Source organism: Leptosomus discolor, chromosome 1 (assembly GCF_034619465.1).
Source record: "Leptosomus discolor isolate bLepDis1 chromosome 1, bLepDis1.hap2, whole genome shotgun sequence".
NCBI classification, from domain to species: domain Eukaryota; kingdom Metazoa; phylum Chordata; class Aves; order Leptosomiformes; family Leptosomidae; genus Leptosomus; species Leptosomus discolor.
In genome coordinates, this window is record NC_141391.1 from 150,119,374 (window position 1) to 150,144,460 (window position 25,087).

Here is a 25,087-nt window from a genome sequence, read left to right on the forward strand (position 1 = left end):
ATTTTTGCCTCCATTACCCCCTTCTCCCTCTTCTTCCTCCTGCTGGTTTCCAAGCACATACCTCCTAGTAGGGAGAGTTATGGACACTCCTAACTAAAAGTTTATCCCACTTACTGCTCAGTTACTCCACTTGATTTATGAATGGCCATGGAAATGCAGTTGCAAATGAACAAATGAGTGGCAAAAGAAAAAAAAAATCTCCAGACACACATATCGACCAAGTAGGGACAGCCCTAACCTAGCTGAAGTTTAAGGCACACATCTTTAACACAGTATTTACAACAAAATATTTAAAATGTATATTAAAATGGCAATGCAAATTTTGCCATGCTATCTAAATCTATTTTCCAAGCCCTGGCCATGACTTTTATCCAGTGCAATAGAACCAGTACAGCTGGAGGGCATTTTGAAGGCACAAGTGGATGAGCCACAATGATTTTTCTGCCATCCATCAGTGAGGACTCAATGTAACACATTTCCCCATGGAACAGAACTACCGCCTGTTCTTTCACAGGGGCGGCTAATATTCATTGCCTCTCTCCAGAGACTGTAAGCAACGTTACCAGTCTGCTGGGTAATCCTGCCTCCCAGCAGACAGGAAGATCCCACCAGTAAGTAAGTTACAGTACAAGGACGGTGTTGGAAGTGCAGTTTCAGCACTGTGCATGGAGGCAGCTTCCATACTTGTATTTCAAACGGAGCAGGTCCCTGATAGAGCCTAACAGTCCTCCAAAGACTGGCTGATATCCATCACCTCAGCTGGATATCCCCAGTCAGAGCTCTGTTGAATGTCCTGGAGAAACAGTCGCTGCTGGAGGCTCTTAAGACTGTTCAAGACCTCTGGAGAGAGTTCGTGGAAGACCACCTGTTTTTCCTGATCCTCCTCTTCCTCCTCCTCCTCCTCCACAAGGTCATCAGGAGGCAGAGGAGAACATCTAGAGATGTAGCCCTGGTCTGACTGCACTGACTGTCTTTGGTCTTTGCATTGGTCATCAAAGACCAACTGCTGTTGCTTGCCAGCCTCCTCTTGGCAGACAGATGGCTCTGAAGGAATGACACTCTGCTGATAAAGAGAGTACATCAGTCCATTCAGATAGTGCCTCAGTTCACCCGAGAGGTTTGCAGGACTCTGGTCATCTATTGCTGAAACTTCAGAGTCATTGTGGAGGATGATGTTATTCCTCATTGGAAAGCTTGTCTCCAGAAGAGGAACTCCTTCCATACAGTCCTCATTACTCAGCACACGATGGCCAAGTATATTTCTATCTTCCATGGAAGAGACTGGCTCCACTACCTGAACTAGAGGAGCCTCATCCATAGGAAGGACCATAGTCTGAGAAGGTGGATCCCCGCACGGATTAAGTTGAGGTTGCAGTTTACAGCCTCTACTTTCACCTTCATGCATGTGGAGGTTGATGACATAACAGCAGTTAGGATCAGGCTCCCGTAGGTGCAGCTGGTGTTTCACAATTCCACCCGGTTCACTTAGCAACGAATCCACCTGGCTCTCTCTGTTTAGGGACTGCAGCTCCTCTTCATTATCCAAGCAGATGGTTTCACCCTCAAACCAGTCTGGGTGCTCCATCTGCCAGTTCTTGAACTTTTGTACTGCTTCTTTCAACTTCCTCCCACTAGGGGTATCGATGTAATTTTCAGCTGTGATTTCCCGGATTCGATGGATGCGCCCAGGTTCAAACTTCTCCAAGTCCTGAATCCGAAAATAAATATCCTCAAACTTGTCCATCAGTTGGTACCTGGATGTGACGTTGAACAGATCAGGTATATCTTTCTCACTACTTATCCCCTCAAAATAGCAGACTATATACATTCCAAAACAGGCTGGCTTCTTGAAATCTGGCAGGATCAAATTCAAGGCTGGGGTGAACAGGTCTCCCATTGGCTTTTGCTGATCTTGCTTGAGACACACAGGCTCACTCCCAAGCATGGCCTGCCATTTGGCCTGGGTGCCTCGCGAACATAAGATGATGATCTTTGAAGACAGGTCCTCCATTTCCTTCTTCTGTCGAGTAAGCCAGGGTAATGGCCCTAACTCTGAAATCTGATGATCTTCTAGCAGATCTAAAGCTACAGCAGTGCCACAGACCGTCATCAGGAACTCAGCAAACTTCAGCACCACATCCACGTACAGCAGGTGATCAGCAGAGTACACAATCCAAACCTTTCGGGGCTTCAAGGGTGGCAGAGGAAGGTCGGTATATGGTGCTGCTGAAACACAGAAAAATACTCGTCTCAGCTACATTCCTGAAATTGTAACGGTTCACGCCAGCAGCAACCAACATAGCAGAATATTAACAAAAGGTTCTGGCAACTACCAGTTTTGAAGCTATTTCAGCAACATATGCAGGCAACATCTCACTGCAGAAGTTTCCTATGAAAGTCCAGACAGTGGAGCTCTGATTTAGAATCATTAGGTTGGAATAGACCTCTAAGGCCATCAAGTCCAACTGTCTACCTAATACCACCGCGCCCACATAGAATCATTAGGATTTATAACAATGCCTGGATGGCTCATGGAATTTCACCACACAAAAGTAAAACAGCTTCAAGAGGCTTGCAAATGTAGCTATATTCTCTGCTGGAGAGCTGGGTGCACCCACCCCAAAACAATCTCCTATTGCTATGGCTTAGATGACTGGCAAAGGTTCTTTTGCCAGTACAGCCTCAGTTGGGTCGAATGCCTCAACGCTTCACAAAGCAATTGCCTCCCATCTGTATATGGAATTTGCAATGCCATATTTGCCAAAGTTTCTTTTAGCTGAACAGGAAGATCCTAAGGCTATCTTTTGGTTTTGAGAAGCACCTATAGAGTAGCAGAGACTATGAGAGTGTGCTGGCCCCTTCTGGACAATTGCATGAGACTTTCAGAATGCATTATGTGTGCTTGATAAAACACAGGCAGGACACCTTACCAGTTTGCAAATCATTGTGGCTGCATTTCCCTCGCCGGTGTCCTGGAAGAGAGCGAGACAAAAGTCACTGTCAGTTCTGAAAACATGACACCACCTTCCAAAGATTAGGTTCAATAAAAAATAATCTTTAACTGTGCAAAGACATGGAGAGAGAAAAGCCTAATTAAAAAAAAAAAATCTACTAAATGAGTACTCTTCTACAGCCAATTTCGCTATGTACTTTGCTACATTTTCCCTTTGAGAGGAGAAGGAATGCACTCAAAATCAATTTTCCCCATCTTCCCCAGAGCTGTCCAGCCTCACGAAGTACAGAATCCCCAATTATTCTGCTACCCCTCCTTAAGGAGAAAAGGCTTTTTTATAGATAGCTTTTTCTTAAGAGGCTTCTCTGAAGAGGTGACTAAAACATCCCTAGCTAAATCTTATAAATCAGTTTGATATGAAATTTTCCAAAAGATTTTGAATTACTCTTCTCAGGTAAAAAAAAAAAAAACAAACCCCTGAACGAAAACCAGTGAGTTGCACAGTTTCCCTGTGATAACTGCCTCATGGTTGCAGCACAGAAGTCTAGGAGTTAGTCCTTAAGTACCCAATTTTCCAACCTGCTCAATGTCAACCTCTGTGTCCTGTTTTTCTTCTTCACTCTTAATTGAAAAACATTATTTAAGCTCAAAATAGTATAAAAATGAATTTTGTAGAGACTATGGGGGAGAGGGGAAAGATTACAGTCTGAACAAACAGGAAGCTTCTGTTCTGCAACACTTAGGCAATGCAGGAGAAAAATAAATGGAAAAGATATCTGTAGCAATCTGCAGGAAACAAAGGGTTGAACTATCAAGGATCCTTTTTCCCCGTCGTGACCTCTCCTCTGAAGCGCTATGAAAATGGAGTATCAGACAGCATAACCTGTGGAAGGCTTTACTTGACTAGGTGGATGGTATTGGGATGTTACAAGTCCCGTGACGTAATGCAGAAGGTGTTTACGTAGGCATTACCTCAGCGGCAAGACATCGGAACAGCAATAGGAATAGGTACAGAAGTAGGAAAAATATAGGTTTAGCATCGAATCTTTTCTTAGCTGGTATGAGTCTTACCTGCTCGTTTTTTGGTCATACAAATCACACCTGCTATGACTGATCCCACCAGTAACACGCAGATCCCAGTGATACACCAGTAGAGCCATATAATCATATCACCTGCAGTACAAAAACCGTGCTCAGACATTGCTCTGCACAAACAAATAAAAGTCTTGCCAAAGAAAGAAGTTTCCTGAGCGGCAGGGGTCAAGGGAGAAGGACCCTGGCTCTGCCCAAAACCATGGGTAGTCCAGCACTTCCTCCTTACAACATACCATGGTCACTTCTCAAAATGAATTCCTGCTTTCATGATGATGATCTACACCATAAACTTGCTCCACAAAGAACCATATGTGCAGCACACTGAAAACACAGATCAATAACCTTCCCCTAAACAGCAATGTTTATCCAGCTTTGACAGGCATGCTGCCCATGTAATCAATCTTAAAAAAAAAATTAAAAATCACCATTTTGGGTCATGTATTTTTTTCAATCTACAGGTGTTTTTTTGGGTCTTTTTAAATCTTGGGCAAACTAACTTCTTACAGGTGTTGTTGCAGCCAAAAAAAAAAGATGTCAAATCATTATGCACACGATTTATCTTGACATTCATAAAAATGAATATATGCAAGCTATTCTCTCCAAAAGCTGCTTTATATTATGCAAATTTTTTAACACTGAGCAAAGTGACAGAAAGTATTTTATATTAAGGCTCTTCTTGTCAAAACTGCTTCTCAAAGAATTTTATGCAAGTGAAGTATCTCTAAAAAAATTGCTCTTGAAGGTTCACACTGCATACAAATACTTGCCTCATTAAATCATGGTGAAGTAACTCTTTAACACAATTCATTCTGAACTCAGTGTTACAAGAGGACATTTCCTACCCATCAGGTCATTCCCAGGGAGGACCATTTGTTATTCTATATGACAGGAAAAAAGCGGCAAAAAAAGTTTCAGGGTATTGGAAGAACTTCTTACCTGATGGCTCTATACCTGCAAAAGACAAGAGTTACATTAAAAATTCAGCTCTCATCTGTAAGACAGTGGGAATCTAATTTACAGAAAAGCAGTTCTCACTTGGAGCTGGTGAGCATGGGATGAAAGCAGAATGTCTCAGACAGTCTGTGCCACAGTTCACAAAGAATGGCTGAATCTGCAGTTGAAATAAATACAGGAAACAGAAGCTATTCTTAAAAGCAATTTTGTTCCCCACTTTACCTTCCCCTTGCCTCAACATTCCCTATATTTTAGCACAGGGACACAGAATTCCCACTTCCCTTCAGAAAACAAGATTAACCAAGAATTCTTACGCTATACATTAAGAAGGCAGCGAGCTCCTGAGGTTGCACACTTGCCATTCCCACGCCATAGTCTCTGACTTGGCAACCCTATACCAAGGAAGAGCCACCGTCTACAAGGAATACCTATAAAACCCCCTAATTGTTCTTTCAGCCATAATCCTCATTTCCCTAATACAGGTAATTAGGCATTAGCCAATCTCAGGACAAAACAGTGTGCAAAACCCCGTAACAGTCCTAAGCTGCACATTGCATTGTTGGTGAAGGAAGGACACAGGGACGACAGTGAGATCCTACCTGTATTTCGTAGTTGCAGCAAGCTCTGATGTTCTTCTCTATTCTGATTGTGACATTCACCTGCTGTTGCAGTCCACCCTGCAGAAATTAGATGCAAGTTACAAGGGAAGGAAGAAACTGGAATGAAAGCAGGAAAAAAAGAAAAGGAGTTGACAGGAGAATATGGAGTGGTCTAAAGAACCAGAAATTCCAGAATTTTTTTTTTTTTTAAGAACAAGCAGCCCACCATCGCTGCAGGTGTCCCACGTGACAGTCACAGTAATACAATTAAGACAGCAGGCTAAGGTTGCACAGGTGACAGGAGACAATTAAGGATGTACGTTGTACAACTTCAAATGTGTTAACTTAAACTTACAGTTTCTTAACAATGTAAGTCTCTTCAGTTATTTAATGTGTAAACATAATAAGCTTCCTTGTTTAATTAGAAACAGCTGTCAACACTGCTGCTTCTGACACTAGAACAGACAAATAAGTTGCCCTTGTTACCTGCTGTATACAATCAATATCATGATAAGCTAAATATATTCTTTTCAGTGATTAGCAGATACATACCCCAAAAGGAAGTATATGCCCTCTACCATGGAAATACTCACACAGCTGTACCAGTAACAGCAGCTGTGTACCAGCTGTGTCAGTAATAACTTAATACATAAAGGTGCATGCAGTACAAAGGGTTTTAAGTGTGGAAGGAATGAAAAGATTAAATAAACAGAATGACAATATATCTGCCCTCCCCCAAGGAAGGGCGGGGACCAATAGCAAATATTGAGCATTTCTCCTCCCTCAGATGCCTGAAGGGGAACATTTCATATGTCAGAAGACACTCAGGATCTACTTGGAGCTTCTCAACAACACCGCCTGCAAGACCCACAGGAATTGATTCTCAGTTTGATTGAAACATCTGTTACAAAACCACTCATTCTTGATCTAAAAAAAATTAACACCCCCCCATCACATTTGATAAATTACTTCAACAATTTTGGTTGATTTATTTAGTCTTATCCTCCAGGCATTGGCTTGACAAAGGTAATAAAACCCAGATAGTCAAATATCAAATTTTAGTTTTCTTTGCAGATGTTTACAGACTGCTCCACACATTATAAAACCTCTTTTTGATCTTTTATCCACCAAATTCCTGAAATAAAGTTCCTCCTTCCAAAGGCAATTAAAATTCTGTGAAAACAATTCCTTGAAAATTGCTGTTCAGGTGTGTTTGTGACACCTCCTACATCACAGCTCCAAGTCCTTGTTTAGCAACCATTAGAGAAATGTTTGTCTAAATTACCACAGAGGTTATCATTTAGGAAGGTAATTACCTCAGTGAAATCACGAGTGATCATTTTACACCTCTTCTCATTCAGGAAACTGGCCACATGAATTTGGTATCGGGCTGACTCCGTCCATGGGTTAAAGCTCACAAGCAGAGTTGTATCACCTAGAATTTTACCTTGGATCCTGGGCTCCCACAAGCTGCCTGGAAGTAGTGCAGATGAGATTCTCAAACTTCTCAACGGTCAGAAATATTTCAACAGAGCACCTACATGACTCAAACAGAGTATCTTTTACCTGTCTCTATACATGGGACGGTTCTTTTCATCAGAGAGTCCTTGCAGTCTGCAAGAAAGACCATCAGTGACTAGTCAGAAACATTGTACTTCCATTTAGGAAAAAAAATATGCATTTTCTTATCAGAAGCTAGACACCTAACCAAGCCCTCCTTCATGAGTAAAGACCTTTGTTCCAAAGCAATAGCAGAATTCTGCAGCAGAATAGTATTGGTTTCCAGTGTACAAACTAGCCCCTCTGCTGATGCTATGGTGTTTGCTTTTTTTTTTTTAGAACAGAGATAATAAGACTGAAAACTCACAATACTTATTGTAACAGTAATATTTGACAACCCTTCCTAATGTAAGACTTGTGCAGAGAGGGTCATAGTGGAATTAAAACTTCATATTAATCTCTGGACTTTGAGAATACCACAGCAATAGATGCCTCCAAAAGCATTCTGCCCCAGGAAAACTAGGAGGCTGGAATCTTTCTTGGTCCCAAAACACTCTTTCAAAGCTATAATTCTCTTCGCTTCATTTTATCAGAGTGACACTGCTCTTTGTGACTTTCCTCAGAGTCAAATACAGTTACATACCCAATGTTTAGCAGTGTGGGATTTACAAGTCTCAGCCTAAACTGTGTCTCTTCTCCAGGGTTTGGACAAAGGAAAAGAACAAGAACAACTCCCTGCCCAAACAGTTGAAATAAAACATTGCCTACGATAAGCTTCCGATTTTCAAAGCTGGAACATTTACAGTGCCCCTGTAATTCACACGTAAGCTCTAATCAGCAAAGCTCCCTCCAACTGCTGAGCTTGACACAATGTATTAGGTTTCTGAAGAACAGTGGAAGACAAAAGCCAGGAAGTTCTTAGAGTGACCAGGTACAAGAAAGTATAAGAGGGCTGAAAACCAAGTGCCCCCTCTCCTTTTCCAGCTCACATTGACTGACACACCACATATTTTGCCATTTTATAACTACAAAGTCATGTTGACAACTATAAGCAAGTTAAGAAGAAAATTATGAGCCAGTTTTCAAGCTCTGTATTGAATGCCAGATATTTATAAACTAGTCCGTTCAGTCAGAGGACACTGCAGATGCTCAGCATCTTTGGTGCAAACAACAAAAATTCTTTTTAGTTACAGGAAAATTTCCACATACACAGGAAAGGGTCAGGCACTCAGCTCTATCATGTTTCTTGGTAAATTACGCCTAACTGTGCCTTTGAAATCAAACTTCACGTGTCTAAAATTTAGTATTAGAAGTCAAATTAACTCCTTCTGATTTTGAAATTCTGGCCTGTACTTCCAGCTTCCACAAGCAGAAGGGCAACTTCAAAAGGTGTCAAATTAAGTAAAAGCAGCAGCAACAGCCTGCAGAGAACATGAAAGATTATTCTACAGCCCCATTCATGTAGAGGAAATATCTTTGTGCCTACTCCACTGATGAACATTTCAGCAACAAAATCCAGGAGATGTAACTTACCTTCAAGCAGATCCTCAGAGGGGCACCTATACTAGTTTTCAAGTTTAACTATGGATTTCTCTTTAGCCGTAGCTGTAGCTATGGCTTTTTGACAAGCTACAAATGCAATTTCCCAGACATCAGAGGCCCAAGTCCAAGGCTTTCTCCATCTTTCTAGAAAGCATACAGAAATTTTTATAGCAATATCTTCCACGTAGGAACTACAGTCAACGAGAATCAAAGGGTCTGTCCTTCACAGAGTAGTCCCTCCACATGCACCTTATTCCAAGCAGAGACTGGACAAACTTCTGGACACAGGATCCCAGAAACAAGGATGGCCTGGCCCAGGAAGGTGGTTGAGTCACCACCCCTTAACGTGTTTAGATGTGGGGCTTGGCGATATGGTGTAGGGGCGTACTTGGTAGAGTGGGGTTGATGGTTGGACTCGATCTCAAAGGTCTTCTGCAACCTGAACGGTTCTATGATGACTTGTGGCACAAACGATACACGCATTTTGGATGTGTACCACAAGGGTATTGTAGATAAGGCTAGCACCATGGACTTTCTAGCAGCGGTATTCAGAAAGAATAACAGGATTTTATAATACTGTCACCCTATTACCAAACTTGCTCACAGTTCATGGATCTGGTCTGGAAAAAAACCCAAACCACAGGTCCACAAACCATCACAGTCCTAAGCTCAAGGGGCCTAAGTGAACTACAGCATCTCTTACCAGGCATTGTGAGAGATGTGGACTTGCAATTGTAGTCTCCAGCTACACCCAGTTTGGGCAGGTGGTAGACAGTCACTTGGTAAGTCTGGCCAGGTTCCACTTCGAAACGGTCAAAAGTGAAATTCCACTGAAAACAAAACAAGGAGTTAAAACCAGAACACTGTTCTGTAAAGGAATTGAAATTAACAGCTAACTTGGCCCTGTTCCACTGTGTTCCCTCATCCCATATGACCCTTTTTCTGAAGCTTAACTATAAAAAGATGGAACTCAAATGCATCAAATGTACCAGTCCCTTGGTCTGTCCCAAATTCTTCTGTTTGGAATGAGAAAAGTACAATTATTTCTTGGGATCTTTGAACTGATACAATAGTCTTATGCCAAAAAACTATGTGGAATTTCCACTAAATTACACCCTGAACTAAAAGGAGATTAGGCTAAAATATACAGTTTTGAGACTGAAATTTTAGTCTAGTATGAATCTTGCAGTGCTGTGCAAGTGCTAAGCATTTAGAATTGCACTTACGTATTCATATAGTTCTGTACCTGACCATTCCGTACATATTTTCTTAAATCTATACTGTTTTCCACATCAGCAATGCTGTGCAAATTCTGGGAGAGGCACTGCATCCAGATGGTAAGCTAACTATGGCTGAATTCTGCACAATACACAACGAGCTCCAGACTCCTATTATTCATAAAGGGAGCTGAGGCTGCCTAACGTTTTTCTGAGGAGTTTCCTAGACTAAGTGTAAGCTGAAGGAGCACTCCCAAGGTTGGTGCTTTCCTCCACAGCAAGACAGCACAAGAAAGAAGTGAGTAAAAGGAAGGGTCGAGTTACGAAGGCTATGTACGTCATGGCTGTCAAGTAGAATGTTAACACTCTTACAATTATTTGCTTTAAGCAACATCCAGAACAATGACAAGTGCTAGGCACCGAGAGCAAGAATTCTTAAAACCTGAAGGATGGGAAGACTGAAAGAGAAACCAAGGGAAGTAAGCAGTTTGCACACAGTTACACAAGTGCAAAACAAACTGGAAACGACAGCAAGTCTCAAGCCCAATATCTTGATTGGTTCATCAACTCTAACCAGTCTGTACTTTTTAATCAATAACCTTACTGTATGACAGTGAAGGCAGAAGCAAACCCAGGGGCCAGGAAAAAAGTAGTTTAGAGCCCTTTGCACTCACCCGGCCTCCATCCGGACGGACCTGAAGCGGCAAGTTGTTCTGAAAGTCAAACTGGGCGCAGATCTGTTGATTGCTATTCACTTGCATCACAGCCAGCTCTGCCCCTTGGAGATACCGGATGCTAGCTGCAGGCACAGGGACAGAGAGAGATGTCTGTCTTTTCTTGTCATCTGCACATGTAGAGGTTGCAGCCCCCACAGAGATTATCACTGTGCCTACTCTTGTCACAGTCTTACTCCTTTGAAGCACTGGGGATCCCAACACAAAGATAACTGGCCATGAAAAAGTGAGCGTGCAGAGTTGGCTAACAGCACGTTCAGCTTAAAGGTTGTTCTGCATGGCAAGAGCTCCACCTGTGCAAACAAAGGGGCAGAGTAGAAGGCAACTTCATTCTTCCAGACCCCCTGGCAGTGCCACAGGTTCAGTGTTGTGCTCAGTGCTGCCTCTCAAAGCTGCTTCATGCAGTTTGGGCACCAAAGCAAATACGCTTTTATTTTGGTACAGGCAGTGCCAATGAGAAAGTTTATAACCATAGCTACACAAAATGACTGGGTCACCTGAGTCACACTTGCTTCTACACTCCTGTAGGTATACTAAGATAGCAACTCTATACAGCCCTCAGACACAGGCCCTGCAGAAGGAAGAGATGAATGTGTTTAATTCTGTCTTGAATCAGCACAAAACCGTGGACAAGAACATGCAAGGGAAAGATCATATACAAAGATATTTGGAGAGCAAGAAAACTTGCCTTACTGGTACTCATTTAGGCTCCAGCAATAGGACAATTATTCCTTTATTGAGACACAAGTACATATAGGGAACCTAATTTACAAGTACTAGATTACCTGAAATGAGACTAACTAGCACTGGGTTAACAGAACAATTTATTTGTGCTCTCTCAAATTAATTCTCACTTGTTCAGTTCGTAGATGTAGCTCCCCTGCATGAGACATGCAACATGAGTTGCAGTCACTACTATGCCTTGAAAAGGCAACACTTGCAGTGCGAATCTCCTTTCTCCCCTCACTACTGTGGTAAAGGTGCGGGCCACTTGATTCCATTTTTATCTGCTTCTCACATTTTTAAATGTCATTATCCCGTACTAGTGGAAACATTTGAAACTCTTGAATACCCAGCACACCCAAAGACCCGATTCAGTCATCAAGAAAAATCAAAAAACATCCCCCAAAACAAACAAAACGAAGCAGCCAAACCCTCAAATGTCAAAGGTCTGCTTTCGTGACTAGAGTAGCTAAAGACTTCAAGTCATAATCCTCCTCCCCAACCTTACCACCTCACACCTTATTCCTCTGCTCCACATTAAACCACCACCACTCACCATCAGTGGCCACTTTCCATTCTATGCGAAGCACAGGGAGCAGTTTTCCATCCACCTGACGGAAAATGTCATAAGAGACGTGAAGACTGCTTGGAGCAGAAGGAGTCCATGTGGGAACCTGCTGCCAGCTTGCTTCCATGCAGGTACCTGTCCAGCAAAAGAAAACCACTGTTCAGAGCAGGGCTGAGGTAGTTTAACTGGAATTACAGTCGGCCCTTCAGATCAGGGTTACTCAGAGGGCAAAACTGGGCGAAAGACTGCTTCACAGTTCAGAAAGGCAGTTTTCAGCACGCAAGTACTTTATAAATTGCTTGTAATATTCTGAACTCATTCACTCTAGTAACTTACACTCCCTGTTTTCCTTAAAGTCCATCAGTAATTACCACAATCAATGTAGTCAGGCTAAACAGGTCAAATAAGTTTACTCGGTATCTCCTGCAGCAAGTCCATACCTTGCTGCCAAAACAGACCTATGTTAGAAGACTAATACTAATTTCCAGCCCTCCAATGGCAAGAAGTCTGTCAGATTCTCAGGGAAATTGTTCCAATAGTTAACTACTTTCTGTTTAAAAATGGTCTTCTAATCTCTATATTTATCTGCATTTAGCTTCTGACAACTGCTTGTTATGCCTTTAACCTAAATTAACGAGCTCTCTGGACAGCAAAATAATCTATGGTAGTTCATACAGCGTGAGGGAAAACTGGTCCTTGCGGTAATGTGATCAGAAAATGAAATCAGGTATGACAGGCATTAGACAGACATTAGACAGACATGATCTATTTAGACTTCGGTAAGACATTTGACTTATTGGAACATATTAAAAATAGCATGGCCAGGCCCCCTGAAGTATACTTTCAGTCTTTTCTGCTGGGTCAGTGGCGGAACAGTGTAAAGTGGGCACTATCCCTTCTTGTAACAGCATGATTTTAAGGCTTAGGAAGCAATTAGACAATCCTCAAATGCCCATTCTACCAAAAAACACCTACAGAAAACCTGGTAAGATTAAAGTAGCTTTCAGAAAAGAGTGTACTAAGCATCAAAAAAAAGTCTTTTCCCTAGAGCAGAAAAACATAACAAGAACCATAAGGCAGAACTTAAACCAAATATTCAAATAAGGCAGCATTGTAATGGTGGAGCTCCAGTTTGGCTTATCTGTGTTGTCAAGCTGTATTCCAATGGCCATCTGCCAGGAGGAAATATGATCCAATCCAATCCCACCCAATCCCTCTCCTGCCAAAAAAGTTTAAAATCTGGTTATTTTCAGCATAGTCATCTCCCTGAGCTGGTATGCCAAGCATGGCTACAAAAATACTTGTGCCAGTACCATACAGGGTTGGGCACTGAGGCAGAAACGAGCCTGCTTAGAACAACTGCAAAGAGAGGCCAAGGAATTCTGCCCCACTGTCCAGATGCCGCTGTGTGCCCAGCAGGCGAATGCAGGACATTTTCATCTTTTTGGTTTTTTGAGCATTACCCATAATTGTACTAAAGTGTTTCAGATGTATGCCATTGCTAAGACTTGATTCCTCACACCTGCTACATCCAAAATATTTGTTCAGTGAGACTTACAGTAACTCTAGTTTCCTTTTCCAAATCATAGAATCGTTTATATTAGAAAAAACTTTTAAGATCAAGTCATTAGACTTTACACCAAATAATTTACATTAATTGCTCTCAGCTGCACCCCTTTATGCCCCTTTTTAAATTCTAGTTCATACATTAATTTTTCATCAAGTTCTATCACAGATATAATAACTTGTAATAAACTTTTACTGGCAAACTTGTCCTAAAATTCCCATTTCCTTAAAGACTGACCGTCCCAGCTTCAAATAGAAACTAAACAAGTTGGGTTGCGTTTCACCCACCCCATCCCCCACCGCCATCCTGGAAAAGACTTAACCTCCCTTTCCTCTTTTAGCTGGAACTGATTATGGATCAAACCAAAAACTCCCAAAGCAGATATTAGGAAGAAGTTCTTCACTACAAGGGTGGTGAGACACTGCAATAGGTTGCTCAGAGAAGCTGTGGCTGACCCCTCCCTGGCAGTGTTCAAGGCCAGGCTGGATGGGGCTGTGAGCAACCTGGTCTGGTGGAAGGTGTCCCTGCCCATGGCAGGGGTGTTGGAACTAGATGGTCTTCATGGTCCCTTCCAACCCAAACCATTCTGTGATTCTATGCTTCACCTCACATCCCTCATTCTAGTAGAAAGAACTTGCTGTATGAAACCAGTTAAAAAATGAAAAGGCATGACCTGATGAGAAAACTGTAATGAAGAAAAATTACTTACTGTTTCTTACGAGGCAGTTTAAATCCTGTGGGGGGAAAGAAACAAGAATATTACTCTCAGAATAGAAACTGGATTGACAGTAATTTGCTGCTGCTTTGTGGCAGGAAGAAAACAATTCATCAACCTTCTAGTACTTCAAGGGGGCCTACAGGAAAGATGGGGAGGGACTCTTGATCAGGGAGGGTAGTGACAGGAAGAGGGGTAATGGTTTTAAATTGAAAGAGGGCAGATTGAGATTGTATATAAGGAAGAAGTTCTTTACCGTGAAGGTGGTGAGACACTGGCACAGGTTGCTCAGAGAGGTTGTGGCTGCCCCCTCCCTGGCAGTGCTCGAGGCCAGGTTGGATGGGGCTTTGAGCAACCTGGTCTGGTGGAAGGTGTCCTTGCCCATGGCAGGGGGGTTGGAACTAGGGGATCTACAACGTCCCTTCCAACCCAAACCATTCTGTGCTTCTATGAACAGTGATGCTTACGAACTAGAAGAATTAACCATCAGGAAACATTGCACAAAGTTGTTAATCAGAAAACTAAAGGACACAGGGCATGAAACCTGTGTACATCTGAACTGCATGTGCGACAGTAGTAGCTGCAATAATTGAAAGAAATTGGAGAGGCAAAAACGCAAGATGATGACAGTAAAAATCTTCCAAAATCCACAGCTGTGAAAAGAGAAACCAGGGTGACATGAAAATACTGCTTGAAGTAGATGTGTTTGTTTTTTAAACACCATTGCTTTAAGGTACTGCTACCCAGCACTGACCTTCCTCGTACTGCTTGCAAGGTCTAAGCCCATCTGACTGGAAACACGAGCACTCTGCAGCCAGGCTTGCCACTGAGGTACTGGGTTGCATACTGCCTACTGCAAGGCATCCCCTTCACCTCATGTCTGGGTTCAAAACCACTATGCAATGACACTCGAAAAACTTAATTCAATAAATGACTAGTAGTACACAGCGACGAACAGTCCTGTATTGCCTGCACAGAAAGGCTGCATCCATTATGGCCGGTCTTTTTCCTGATGCCTCATAAGAGGCAGGGAAGGGAAAAGACAACATTTAGTAAGTACCAGGCTTGTAAGTGGGACATGGTGGTTTTACTTTCTAGAAATACATTTGAACAGCAATCCATGAAGGGAAAAAAAATTAATCAAAATTAGACTCTTACATATTAAGGATAAAGATGTCCTGAACAAAAAGAAGCAGCCAAAAGAGCAATGTGGGCTCTGCCTTGTTTCCCCCAGATATGTTTAATTTATACTGGAAGATCCCATGGTCACCAGGAAAAAGTACATAAGCTTGGTTGGTTAATGGGATGCAATAACCTAGTGATAAGGAACTCTGAAGTTTTCACTGGCTTCATAAATCAAGATGAGGGCTAGGTTTCCTCCCACCCATTTCCTATGCCTTGACATATAAAAGTGGATATTATTATCACACTGTTGCCACAATATAATTAATTCATTCCAGTGCAGGAGGCAAGGCAGCGGGGTTTTTAACCTCTCTGCAACTTGTTAAGGTTAAGTCCAAGTGTATTTGGGGTTTAGCTTATTAATGTGGTGTAGTCATGGCTACCCAAGGTTGTATTTACCTTTTCAGGGATGGGTGCTCGAAAAAGCCAACTGTGCCTTTTCGGTAGTGAATATGCCCTGCAGTGTGGCACGGAAAGCTGAGGTTTCAGACACCCGAGCTGGCATTAGGCAGCATCACTGCCAGAGGGACAGCCCTAAACCACCCTTCGCTTACACCCCAGCACTGCAGCCTGCCCTGTTGGGGCATGCTGGCACGAGCATGTGTGTGACCATGCGGGCACCCAGCTACAGCCTGGAACCGACTCAAGGGGTGGAAGGGAGGTCAGCTGTGAATCGGATCTTCTGCCCTTCTGCTCTGCTGCACCTCTGCTCCTGCTTGTATGGGAGAGGCCGGGAACAAACCACCAGGCTTGAGGAGGAAGGTGGGCACTGCTCTTTCACAGCTGTGCTGGCCTTTGCTTATAACAGGACAGAACCACATCCTGCCTTTAAAGAAGTCCTAGTGGAGGCAAAACATCACATCAATTAATGAGCTTTCTATTATTTGAAGGAAATACAAAGTATAAGCAACCGGTGAAATCGGGTGTCATACAAGCTGTGCTGAGCGACCGATTTCAAACGTGAGTAGAGTTCTACTGACAGTGAAAAAAATACTTCAGATATTAACGCTCCCATTTCAGCTAATGTATCTGAGCTCCTACAAACCTTGAGTGAAAGCAGGCAGATTTGGCACTAAGCTCTTCATGCTTATATAAAAAAATAAAACCTGAAAATCTCTTCCAGGCTTTTCTTACCCAAGTCAAAACAGTACACAGATATAAATCCAGTCTTCATGCACCCTCCACAAGAAACACATGCACACTCCAATAAGCAGTACTACAGACGTACTCAGGAGATAGGTATACTGAAAAAGATGCAGTGCAACACCCAAGCTGTGTAATATTGACCAACTTTATTATTGTTTAGGAAACATTTCAATCAGTCCACATGAATCTAGCTTACACTTTGCCCGAGAACTGAACCTGGGTGAAGACTAGTTTTCCTACCAGCCAGTTAGCAACATTATATCTTTCAAAATGAAATCATCTTTGGTGGGCTAAGTTAGGACTAAGGCAACATCCCACAGTCAGAACAAATATTCTGATTATTTTTCACTGTTAATGCTTAACCTTTCCTTGCCATTCTCTCACTCTGTTCTTTTCCTGTCTCCCCTGACCCTCAGGTGTTAGCAACTCACCTGCAGAAACCACCAGCCTTCCCCCTTATCTTTGCCCTGGATCCGCTTGAAGTTTTCAACTCCCTGTTGGATCCCCAGCCTCACTGCTATGTTGTGGCACTAACGACTCTGGAAACACACTAACAGGGTCTTGCTCGATGGGAGTCCTGGGATAAACAGCCCCAAAGGCTGTGTTGCAGTGCCCTGCACGGGGCTGAGGAGCTCTAACATAACCAAGAGCAAAATAAAACTATGAACTTAACGTCAATATTTAAGGACATGCAAGAGGTATTTTTCACTATTTTTGTTGTGCTCAGAAAGTCAAACCAGCCACAACTAGAGGAATCAACTTGATCTATTTGAATATAAATACCAATTTAGTCTGAACTGTACTCTCACAATTATATGGTGCCTAATTATCGCAGACAAATGTACAGACAAATCCTCCATGGAGTATTTACATACTGTCAGACTTAAGAAAACCTGGTTACAAGTATAGTTAACAGAAATGTTATTGCAACTTTGTACCTCCCACATCAGGTTTCCTTCCCCCCAATCCTGGAACACTTCCATCTAGCATCTGCAGCCTAAATCCTTTGATAATGGCAAAAACCTAGAAAGCAAGCAAGCACGCAAATGCTGATTAAACCAAACCAAAACTAGCTAAACTACAATCACTGAAAGAGAGAAAAATATAAATTGTAACTATGCAAAAGCAGATGATGCTATGGAAAAAAAAATTACTCCTAACACTTCAAATGATTAATCAGACTTTCTTCGGTAAATTATGCAAAGGGCATTGTTAGCCTAAATAAACAGGTGCAGGGGTTTTGGCTGGGCTGGAGTTAATTTTCTTCACAGCAGCCAGTATGGTGCTGTGTCTGGATTTGTGATCACAACAGTGTTGACAATACAGGGTTGTTTTAGTTATTACTGTACAGTGCTTACACAGCACCAAGGCCTTTTACATTTCTTACACTGCTTGCCCCCTAAGCAGGGAGGCTGGGGGTGCACAAGAATTTGGGAGAGGACACAGCCAGGACCACTAACCTCAATTCACTGAAGGGATACCCCTGACCATATGACATTGTGCTCAGCAATAAAAGCTGGGGGGGAAAAGGAGAAGAGGGAGACATTCAGAGTTACAGCATTTGTCTGCCCAAGTAATCGTTATAGGTGATGGAGCTCGGCTGTCCTGGCGATGGCTGAACACCTGCCTGCCGATGGGAGGTGGTGACTGAATTCCTTGTTTTGCTTTGCTTCTTAAACTGCCTTTATCTCAAGCCATGAGTTTTCTCCCTTTTACCCTTCCGATTCTCTCCATCATTCCACTGAGGAAGAGAGTGAGCGGCTGTGTGGGGTGAACCCACAACAGGCAACAAAAATAATTGACTACTAAACATGGGTTTTTGTTTGTCATTTAATGACTTCCGTTAAAACCTATCACATAATATTCAGTCATTTTGTCCTTGTTCTGTTGCAGTTATCAGTAATGGTAAATTGTATCACGATAAAGCCCTTATATAAATTATTATTATTTGCTTGAAGAGCAGCGACATCTGCTTTCATTTGAGTGCTGTTGTTTCTGTTTATTAGCAGATAAGACATGGTTCAATGAGGAAGTGCTGCATTTCCCCTTCTTTGTGTTATGATCAATATGAATATTGAACCAGCACCACATATAAACGGAGCCTCTCTTCCTCCAGGTCTCTTGTCCCAGGTAAACTGTTCGCAACGGATGTTCCCAGCATCAACAAGGCTGTGCCCTTTCTGACACTTAATAAAGAGCCAAGAGCTCAATCAGGAACCATCAGTCAGTTGATGAGGTTTCAGAACTGAAACTTGACAATTAAGGTAGCTCTTACCTTTCAACAACTGGGTTTCTATGGGGACAAACAACAATAGTTTTTCTGGTGTGTCACCATTCCCCAAACCCACTCAGGATTTTCAAAGGCTACCTACATATATTTTTTTCCTATCCCCACACTACCTGTTTACCTGCTGTGCCAGTAACAATTTTTTATGCATAGCTGACCACATTGGAGTGTTTTAAGCTGCCACCAGTTAGTCAAGAATTTAGCAGGTTTCCCACAAGAAGGGGGGAAAGATTCTCCCACCACAGCAGCCTGCACCAACTCAATTGTTGGGCCACTCCCTTCCCAGTCCCCAAAGTGCTACAGGGATGACCTTACAGCCAAAAGTGCCCAGAAGAACAATTCATCCAGACAGAAAGTCCTTGCTATTGGCATAAGGAGGCAAAGACAACAGAAGGAGAAGATAAAGCCACAATGCAGGTAGATAGACATACAACCCAAAAGGACACCTAGAAAGCAGTCACCATAAAAACCCTTACCTCCTTTTGGATGCTGCCCAGGTGAACTGGACTGGGCTGCAGCTGAGGGCACACTTTTATACCAAGAAAGTCTAACTCCAGAGAATGACATCCAAAAGCCAGGAAGCAATTAAAGAAAAGGACAGTTTTTCAGTAAAATAAGTCAACTGCTTCCAGATTTGCACTGGCTATCTCCTCCGCACAAGGGGAAATACTTGCAGGTTTTCCCTGGTAAAGGTCCAACCAACCCCAAACCTTATCTGATGCATTGGCTCATTGAGAGTGCATTAACAAAGCTGTGGTCAGCAGAAGTACTTAATCTAGTTTCCCTACTTGAGCAAGCACAACTTTAGATGATACAATAGAAATAAAATTACAGCAATGATTGTTTCTGCTTGCCCACATACAGCTAGAAGCATGTAAGAAGCGTTGACAGAACTGAGACGTGTGTCAGTCCACATACAACAGACAAGCAAATGGGAGGAAAATGAACAAAAACGAAGAGCTCTGCAGAAAAGCTGAAGATGGAGCCCACAGCCAGGCAACATGCTCTGCACATTATTATAGAAGGTGCTTAAATTGAGGTGTTCTCTTCCCACCAGTCTCCTATTGCCTTTCAGGCCCACCAAGCAAAGCTACAGACACGTGAGGCATAAATATGAGAACAAGATGATTGTGAGGCGATGCCCGAAACTATTATCGGCCTAAGAGGACAGGCACAGTCAACTCTTCATGTGTACTTGCCATATTTCACAGAAAGCTAAGCAACTGTCTCTTTCACTCTTTTTCCAAGATTTTTCTTGCCTTTGACATAAAAAAAGAACAGACCATATGCCATGGAGAATCACACAAATCTGAAAAAAAGTAAAAAGGGGAAACCGATTAACAGCACCATGTCATAACAATTCAATTAAATTAATAGGAGGACAAGATTTCCCAGCAGGATGCTGTGGTAACTAGCAAGAAACTGCCGTGAGCTGGGCAAGCATCCAGTTTTCCTTTAAAGAGTGGCTGCTGAACAGGGAAGGGCTCCAGCTTTCCAAAATCTGCCTCTCGCCTATAAGCCATTCTACATATCTGCTGAGGCTTGGCCGATTTGAAGTTTACCAGTTTCCCTTTCCTGATTCCTTAGAGAATCAGGGATCAACAGGACATGAACACATTACAGAAATAACTGCCGAAAGATGATTTGTTTAAGGCTGGTAGGAAACAAGTGTCTTTACAAAATAGTTTTGATTTTTTAATTTTCATTTTCTCTATAGTTTCTACATTTTTCCTCTTGTGCTCATACAAATTCTCACCAAAATAAAATCCAAACTCAAGAGTTGAAGTTTCTTCACAAAAAAGCAGCTTTAAAGTTTTATTATATTTTGGTAGTTTTGTTCACTAACCCTTTTTATGCTGAAGTTTAGCAGTTTTGATCACTAATGCTTTTGTGCCAATAAGTCCAGAAATATTTTGGCAGCACTATGTGACCATGGTTTATGGTAACATCCTACACAGCAAAAAGATGCCACACAGGGGAATGAGAGAAGTCTGTCAACAGCAAAGGCAAAACAAGTACACATGTAAAGGAGGACCAGAAAAAGTCTTCCTCATCTTTGTGAAAGATGTTGCATTGATTCTTCCGCAGAAACTTTTTGTGAATATCCATCAAGCTGGCAAGATAGATTTCAAAGACCAAACTATGTACACCTATCCAGCCCCTGAACGATGGCAGGGTTTAAACACTGCCTTCCTCCAGGACACCGAGGCATGCCACGTGGTGAAACAGTTATGGCCCAATGGCTGAACACAGTGATTAAACACTGGATGGTGAATAACCAGATGGGTATTTAAGCTGTGGGATGTTTTTCCCCTGTGCATAGAAAAAAAACTGAACCCCACCTCCCTGCACATGACACACTCAAACAACAGTTACTAGAAGGAACTGGACTTTCAGCTGTGCTATTCAGGTTTGATGGAGAAGTGAATAAGGCCCATTTGTTGGCATTTTAATAAGATGAGCTGTTAACGAGCATTTAGTTTTACTTTCACAATTTACAGTTGTCTACCAATACTGACACAACACTTTCCCTCCACCACTCCATCTCCAAAACAGCCTCTGCCACGTGAGAGTTTTGCTGAAAAAACCCCGCTGTTGCTCACCCCGACCTACTCTGAAGCTCAGCAACAGCAGCACGAGTATGGTGGGTTAGAAAAAGGAAGCGGGTCTCACCAACCCTGCTCAGCAACAGCTTCCCTTTTGAACCACACTGCAATCACTCATTGGAGGGGTTACTGAATCATCCTCCGAAAACAGTGCAACCGACAGAAAGGGAAGGGGAAATCGTTTTCAACTGTCACAACTTCAGTTGATGGTGCTTTTTCCTATACTTGTCAGCAGCTTCACATTTGCTTCTCTAAGAGGCAGCTCATGGGCTTAAGCCAACTCATTTTTCATAAGTCACTCTGCATTTTAGAAAATAGCTTATTGAAAGGAAAGGCCAAAGTAGCAGGCTTACACGATCCCTGATCTACGAGCACACCCAGAGCGTGGGGCAATGCATTTGCTCAGTGAAAGTCGGTGATGTACTGGTGAACCCCTCACCAAGTTACTGTGGCCCAAAAAAAAAAGAGGTACAGCCAGGAAGACAGAGTCAGTCAAAGCCCAAGCATCCAAGGACTCACAGAAACTCTGTAGTGTATTACTCTCAAGCTTTGTTTGGAATACCCATGGTTATGTTAGATACCCAAGCAATACTGTAACATTCTTTTTCTGCTTTGCTAAAGTTTTGCATTTTGTACCTCCACAAATGCCCAGACTAAAGTAAAATTACAGAAGTGGACAATTTTCTTGGGGTATTTTTAAGTAGGAGTGAAGGCAGCAGAGCAGAGGTCAGGTAAAACAGGGCTAAGTATATGGTCAAACATTAGGAAAGGAGGCAGAATAGACAAAGGATAGGAAACGCGTACAGGATAAGATTATAAAAGTTTTCATCCCAAAGGACACGCTTTGGATCACATACGTCTGACTAGCAGCCTTTGCTAGACTGCTCAGAGTGCATCACGACATATAAAACTGTCTAGCTTAGAAGATAGCCGCCCATTATCCTGTTTATGCACGCACCACTATTGTTAACAGAAAAAACCCCAAAACAATATATCTCTTTGCCCTTCTACACACTCTTTACATGTATCTTAGACAAAAAAAACCACAAAAAAAACCCAAAGGCCCAAAACCCCCAGAGAGAGACCAACTAGGAGTTCATACTTCAGGGTGCCAAAGTTAGCTCAGGTTGGGTAGTCCACCTTTTATATAGACACCACATCTACACCTCTCAATCTAAATCCTCTCTGGCTGGTTTCACAGGGAGAAAAGGCAGACAAAAATCTACCTTTTCAAAATTTCAAGTACATTTAACGGTTGTTTACCTACTCCCTCAGTTGAAATTCCCGGCTTCCTCCTAAAAACTTCTCAGCTGCAAGGAACAGGTTAAAACATTTAGGACATTAGGCAACCTCAGCTATTAGCAAAGACTCACATCCTGCTCAGTAACTTCACGCAGTTTTAGCAAATCTTAGCCCCAGCCACGGCCCCTCACAGAGGGTATGGACAGGCGTTTCCTGGCCAGCACACGGCCAGGCTGATTCTGCTGTATTTGTAATTCTGGTTTAACATTAAGTTACTGCATTTGTGCGCTATGTACAGTTGCTTTGACACGTACAGCCCACAACAACCACAACCAAACTTCCCAAACGGTACAAAAACAAGCACCGGGTCTTAACTGAACACCCCAGGATGAGGTCAGCAGCGGGGCAAATAACCGCCACCGACCTCGGAGGGCACCCACTGCCAGCTACGAGGGCTCGGAGCGGGGTCCCGTCCGCGTTCACCGCCCCGCTGCCTGCCCGGGCAGCTCCACCCGCTTCCAGGCACCGCTTCGGCCCGGCGCTCGCCGCCAGCTTCGCCCCGCGGACGTGGGGCCACGGCTGGGAGCAAGGCGGCTCCGCGCCGTTTGCCCCACAGCCCTTGCTGCTCCCCGCTCGGGAGGGAGCGCAACGGACCCAGGCCCAGGGCACCGCGCCCCCCCCCCCCCCCCTCCATCCCTTTCCCGGGAAACTGAGACCACGCTGACCCCCGCAACCCCGCCGCTCCTTCGGCGGGGAAGCCGCTCCCTCATCCCAACTTCCTGGCTGGCTACCCCCGCCCCCGCCGCCTCCTGCCTGCCAGCTCCTCGACCCCGTCCGGGCCCCGGGCCCCCCCGGCACACCGGCGGCTAGCGGCCGTGGCGGCGCGAGGCACCGCGGGAAGCGGGAAACCCCCGGCCCCACCGAGGGGTCGGGCCCGCTGCGGGCACGGCGGGGACGCCGCCGGCCCCGCGCCCCTGCCTCCCCGGCGCCGCCGCTTGCCGGCCGGAACTGCCGGCGCTCCCGACCCCACCGCGCTTACCGGTTGGGAGCAGGTGAAGGGCGGCGCGGCGTCCAGCAGCAGCCGTAGGGCCGCGCCGGCGGGCGGGATGAGGAAGGCGAGGAGGAGCAGCAGGACTAGCGACAGGGGCGGCAGCCGCCACGGCCCCGCGCCCGCCATGGCCTGACCGCCAGGGCCTCGGGGCTTCCGGGCTCCGACCTGGGCGCGGGGCGGTGCCGGCCCTCACCTGAGGAGGGGCCGCCGCGGCGGGGCGGTGCCGAGGCTGCCGCGGGGCGGGGCGGTGGGCCCGGCTGCTGCGGCCCGTCCCGGGAGCCCGCCCGCCACATGCAACTGGGGGGTCGGTTATTTCGCCTAGGAGCGTGCGGCCGTGAGGAGCGGACTGGGCCTGCGCCCCGGGCGGGCGGGCGGGCGGCGGCCTCCGCGCCCCGCTTCGGGTCGCTGTGAGCCCCGAGTGACTCTTGGCGGGAAGTGCGGCCCCGCTGGAGAGAGCTCTGTGGGCAGAGGTGGGGCCAGAGAGCCAAACCTGGTTGTGCCCGGGGTTTGTCGTCGCGTTCACGAGTAAATGGAGGGTTCCCGAGGTCTGAGCGCTCATCCTTCCCGGTGCACGCCTCAAGCTTCGGGTCAATACCGTGAGCATTCACAAACGACATCAGCAGCGGTCTGCAACTACCCGGTAAAAAGCATTGTAGGCGTATGCTGTATTTTTCCCGTCGTGGGGTTATTCTAAATGTATCCAATGCATTGCAAATGCTGTGCAAACATTTTACTCGTTCCTGATCCTCACGGTATTTCAGCTGTCTCACAGGTTTCACACCGTTCTCCACGCCGCAGCGCACCCAGAGCCGGCTTTCACCCGGTTTTTGCCATGGTTTTCACACAGAGCTGTAGCCCGGCCCCAGGGAGCTCAGCCGGGTTTCCAGCTCAGCGAGCTTTTCAGCAAAACAGAACCATTTGCTGGGCTTCGACTGGCAGCCGAGAGCACAGTGGTTTTGTATGGTTTTGTGGCGGCGAACGTCTTAACGGAGGGCAGGTCTGAGCTTGGAGATAACGAGGTTTTTGGTGATTGTTCTGCCATTCCATCTGCATCTGCTCACGCTGATGACATCCACAGGTTTTAGTCATCTCCTGGGTTTTACTGTTTTGTGACACCACTAATTAATAGTGGCATCAAAGCCTGTAGTTCTGACATTTGCATGCAAGTCAGAGAACAAAAATACATATATACACATAATTGAAGAAAAACATTTTTTTCTTTAGACATTACTTTGCTCAATCTCATACCAACGTGCTTGGATGGAGTACACTGTGATTTATGGTGCTGTGACAGGAAGTAAGAGTGCTCGGCTGGCACTGCAGCGTAATTGCTTGATAACCATGGTAAAACAAATTTGTTCAATCGAAAAGTAAATGCGTGGTATGTTACTTATTATTGTCCCATT

The 25,087-nt window shown here is 44.3% G+C and overlaps 1 protein-coding gene across 1 annotated transcript; it reads right to left on the reverse strand.

Moving 5' to 3' along the window:
• Positions 1-718: 718 nt before the first annotated feature.
• On the reverse strand, positions 719-23,807 carry IL17RA (interleukin 17 receptor A). Its single transcript, XM_086461251.1, has 15 exons — positions 23,670-23,807; positions 23,184-23,326; positions 18,212-18,221; positions 14,162-14,186; positions 11,874-12,020; positions 10,535-10,659; positions 9,347-9,473; positions 7,168-7,215; positions 6,918-7,075; positions 5,602-5,679; positions 5,084-5,159; positions 4,985-4,999; positions 4,025-4,126; positions 2,931-2,972; positions 719-2,226 (listed from the first exon to the last, which is right to left on the reverse strand). Exons 1-15 carry the CDS (start codon positions 23,805-23,807, stop codon positions 719-721), a joined length of 2,742 nt encoding a protein of 913 aa, XP_086317377.1.
• Between the last annotated feature and the right edge of the window lie 1,280 nt (positions 23,808-25,087).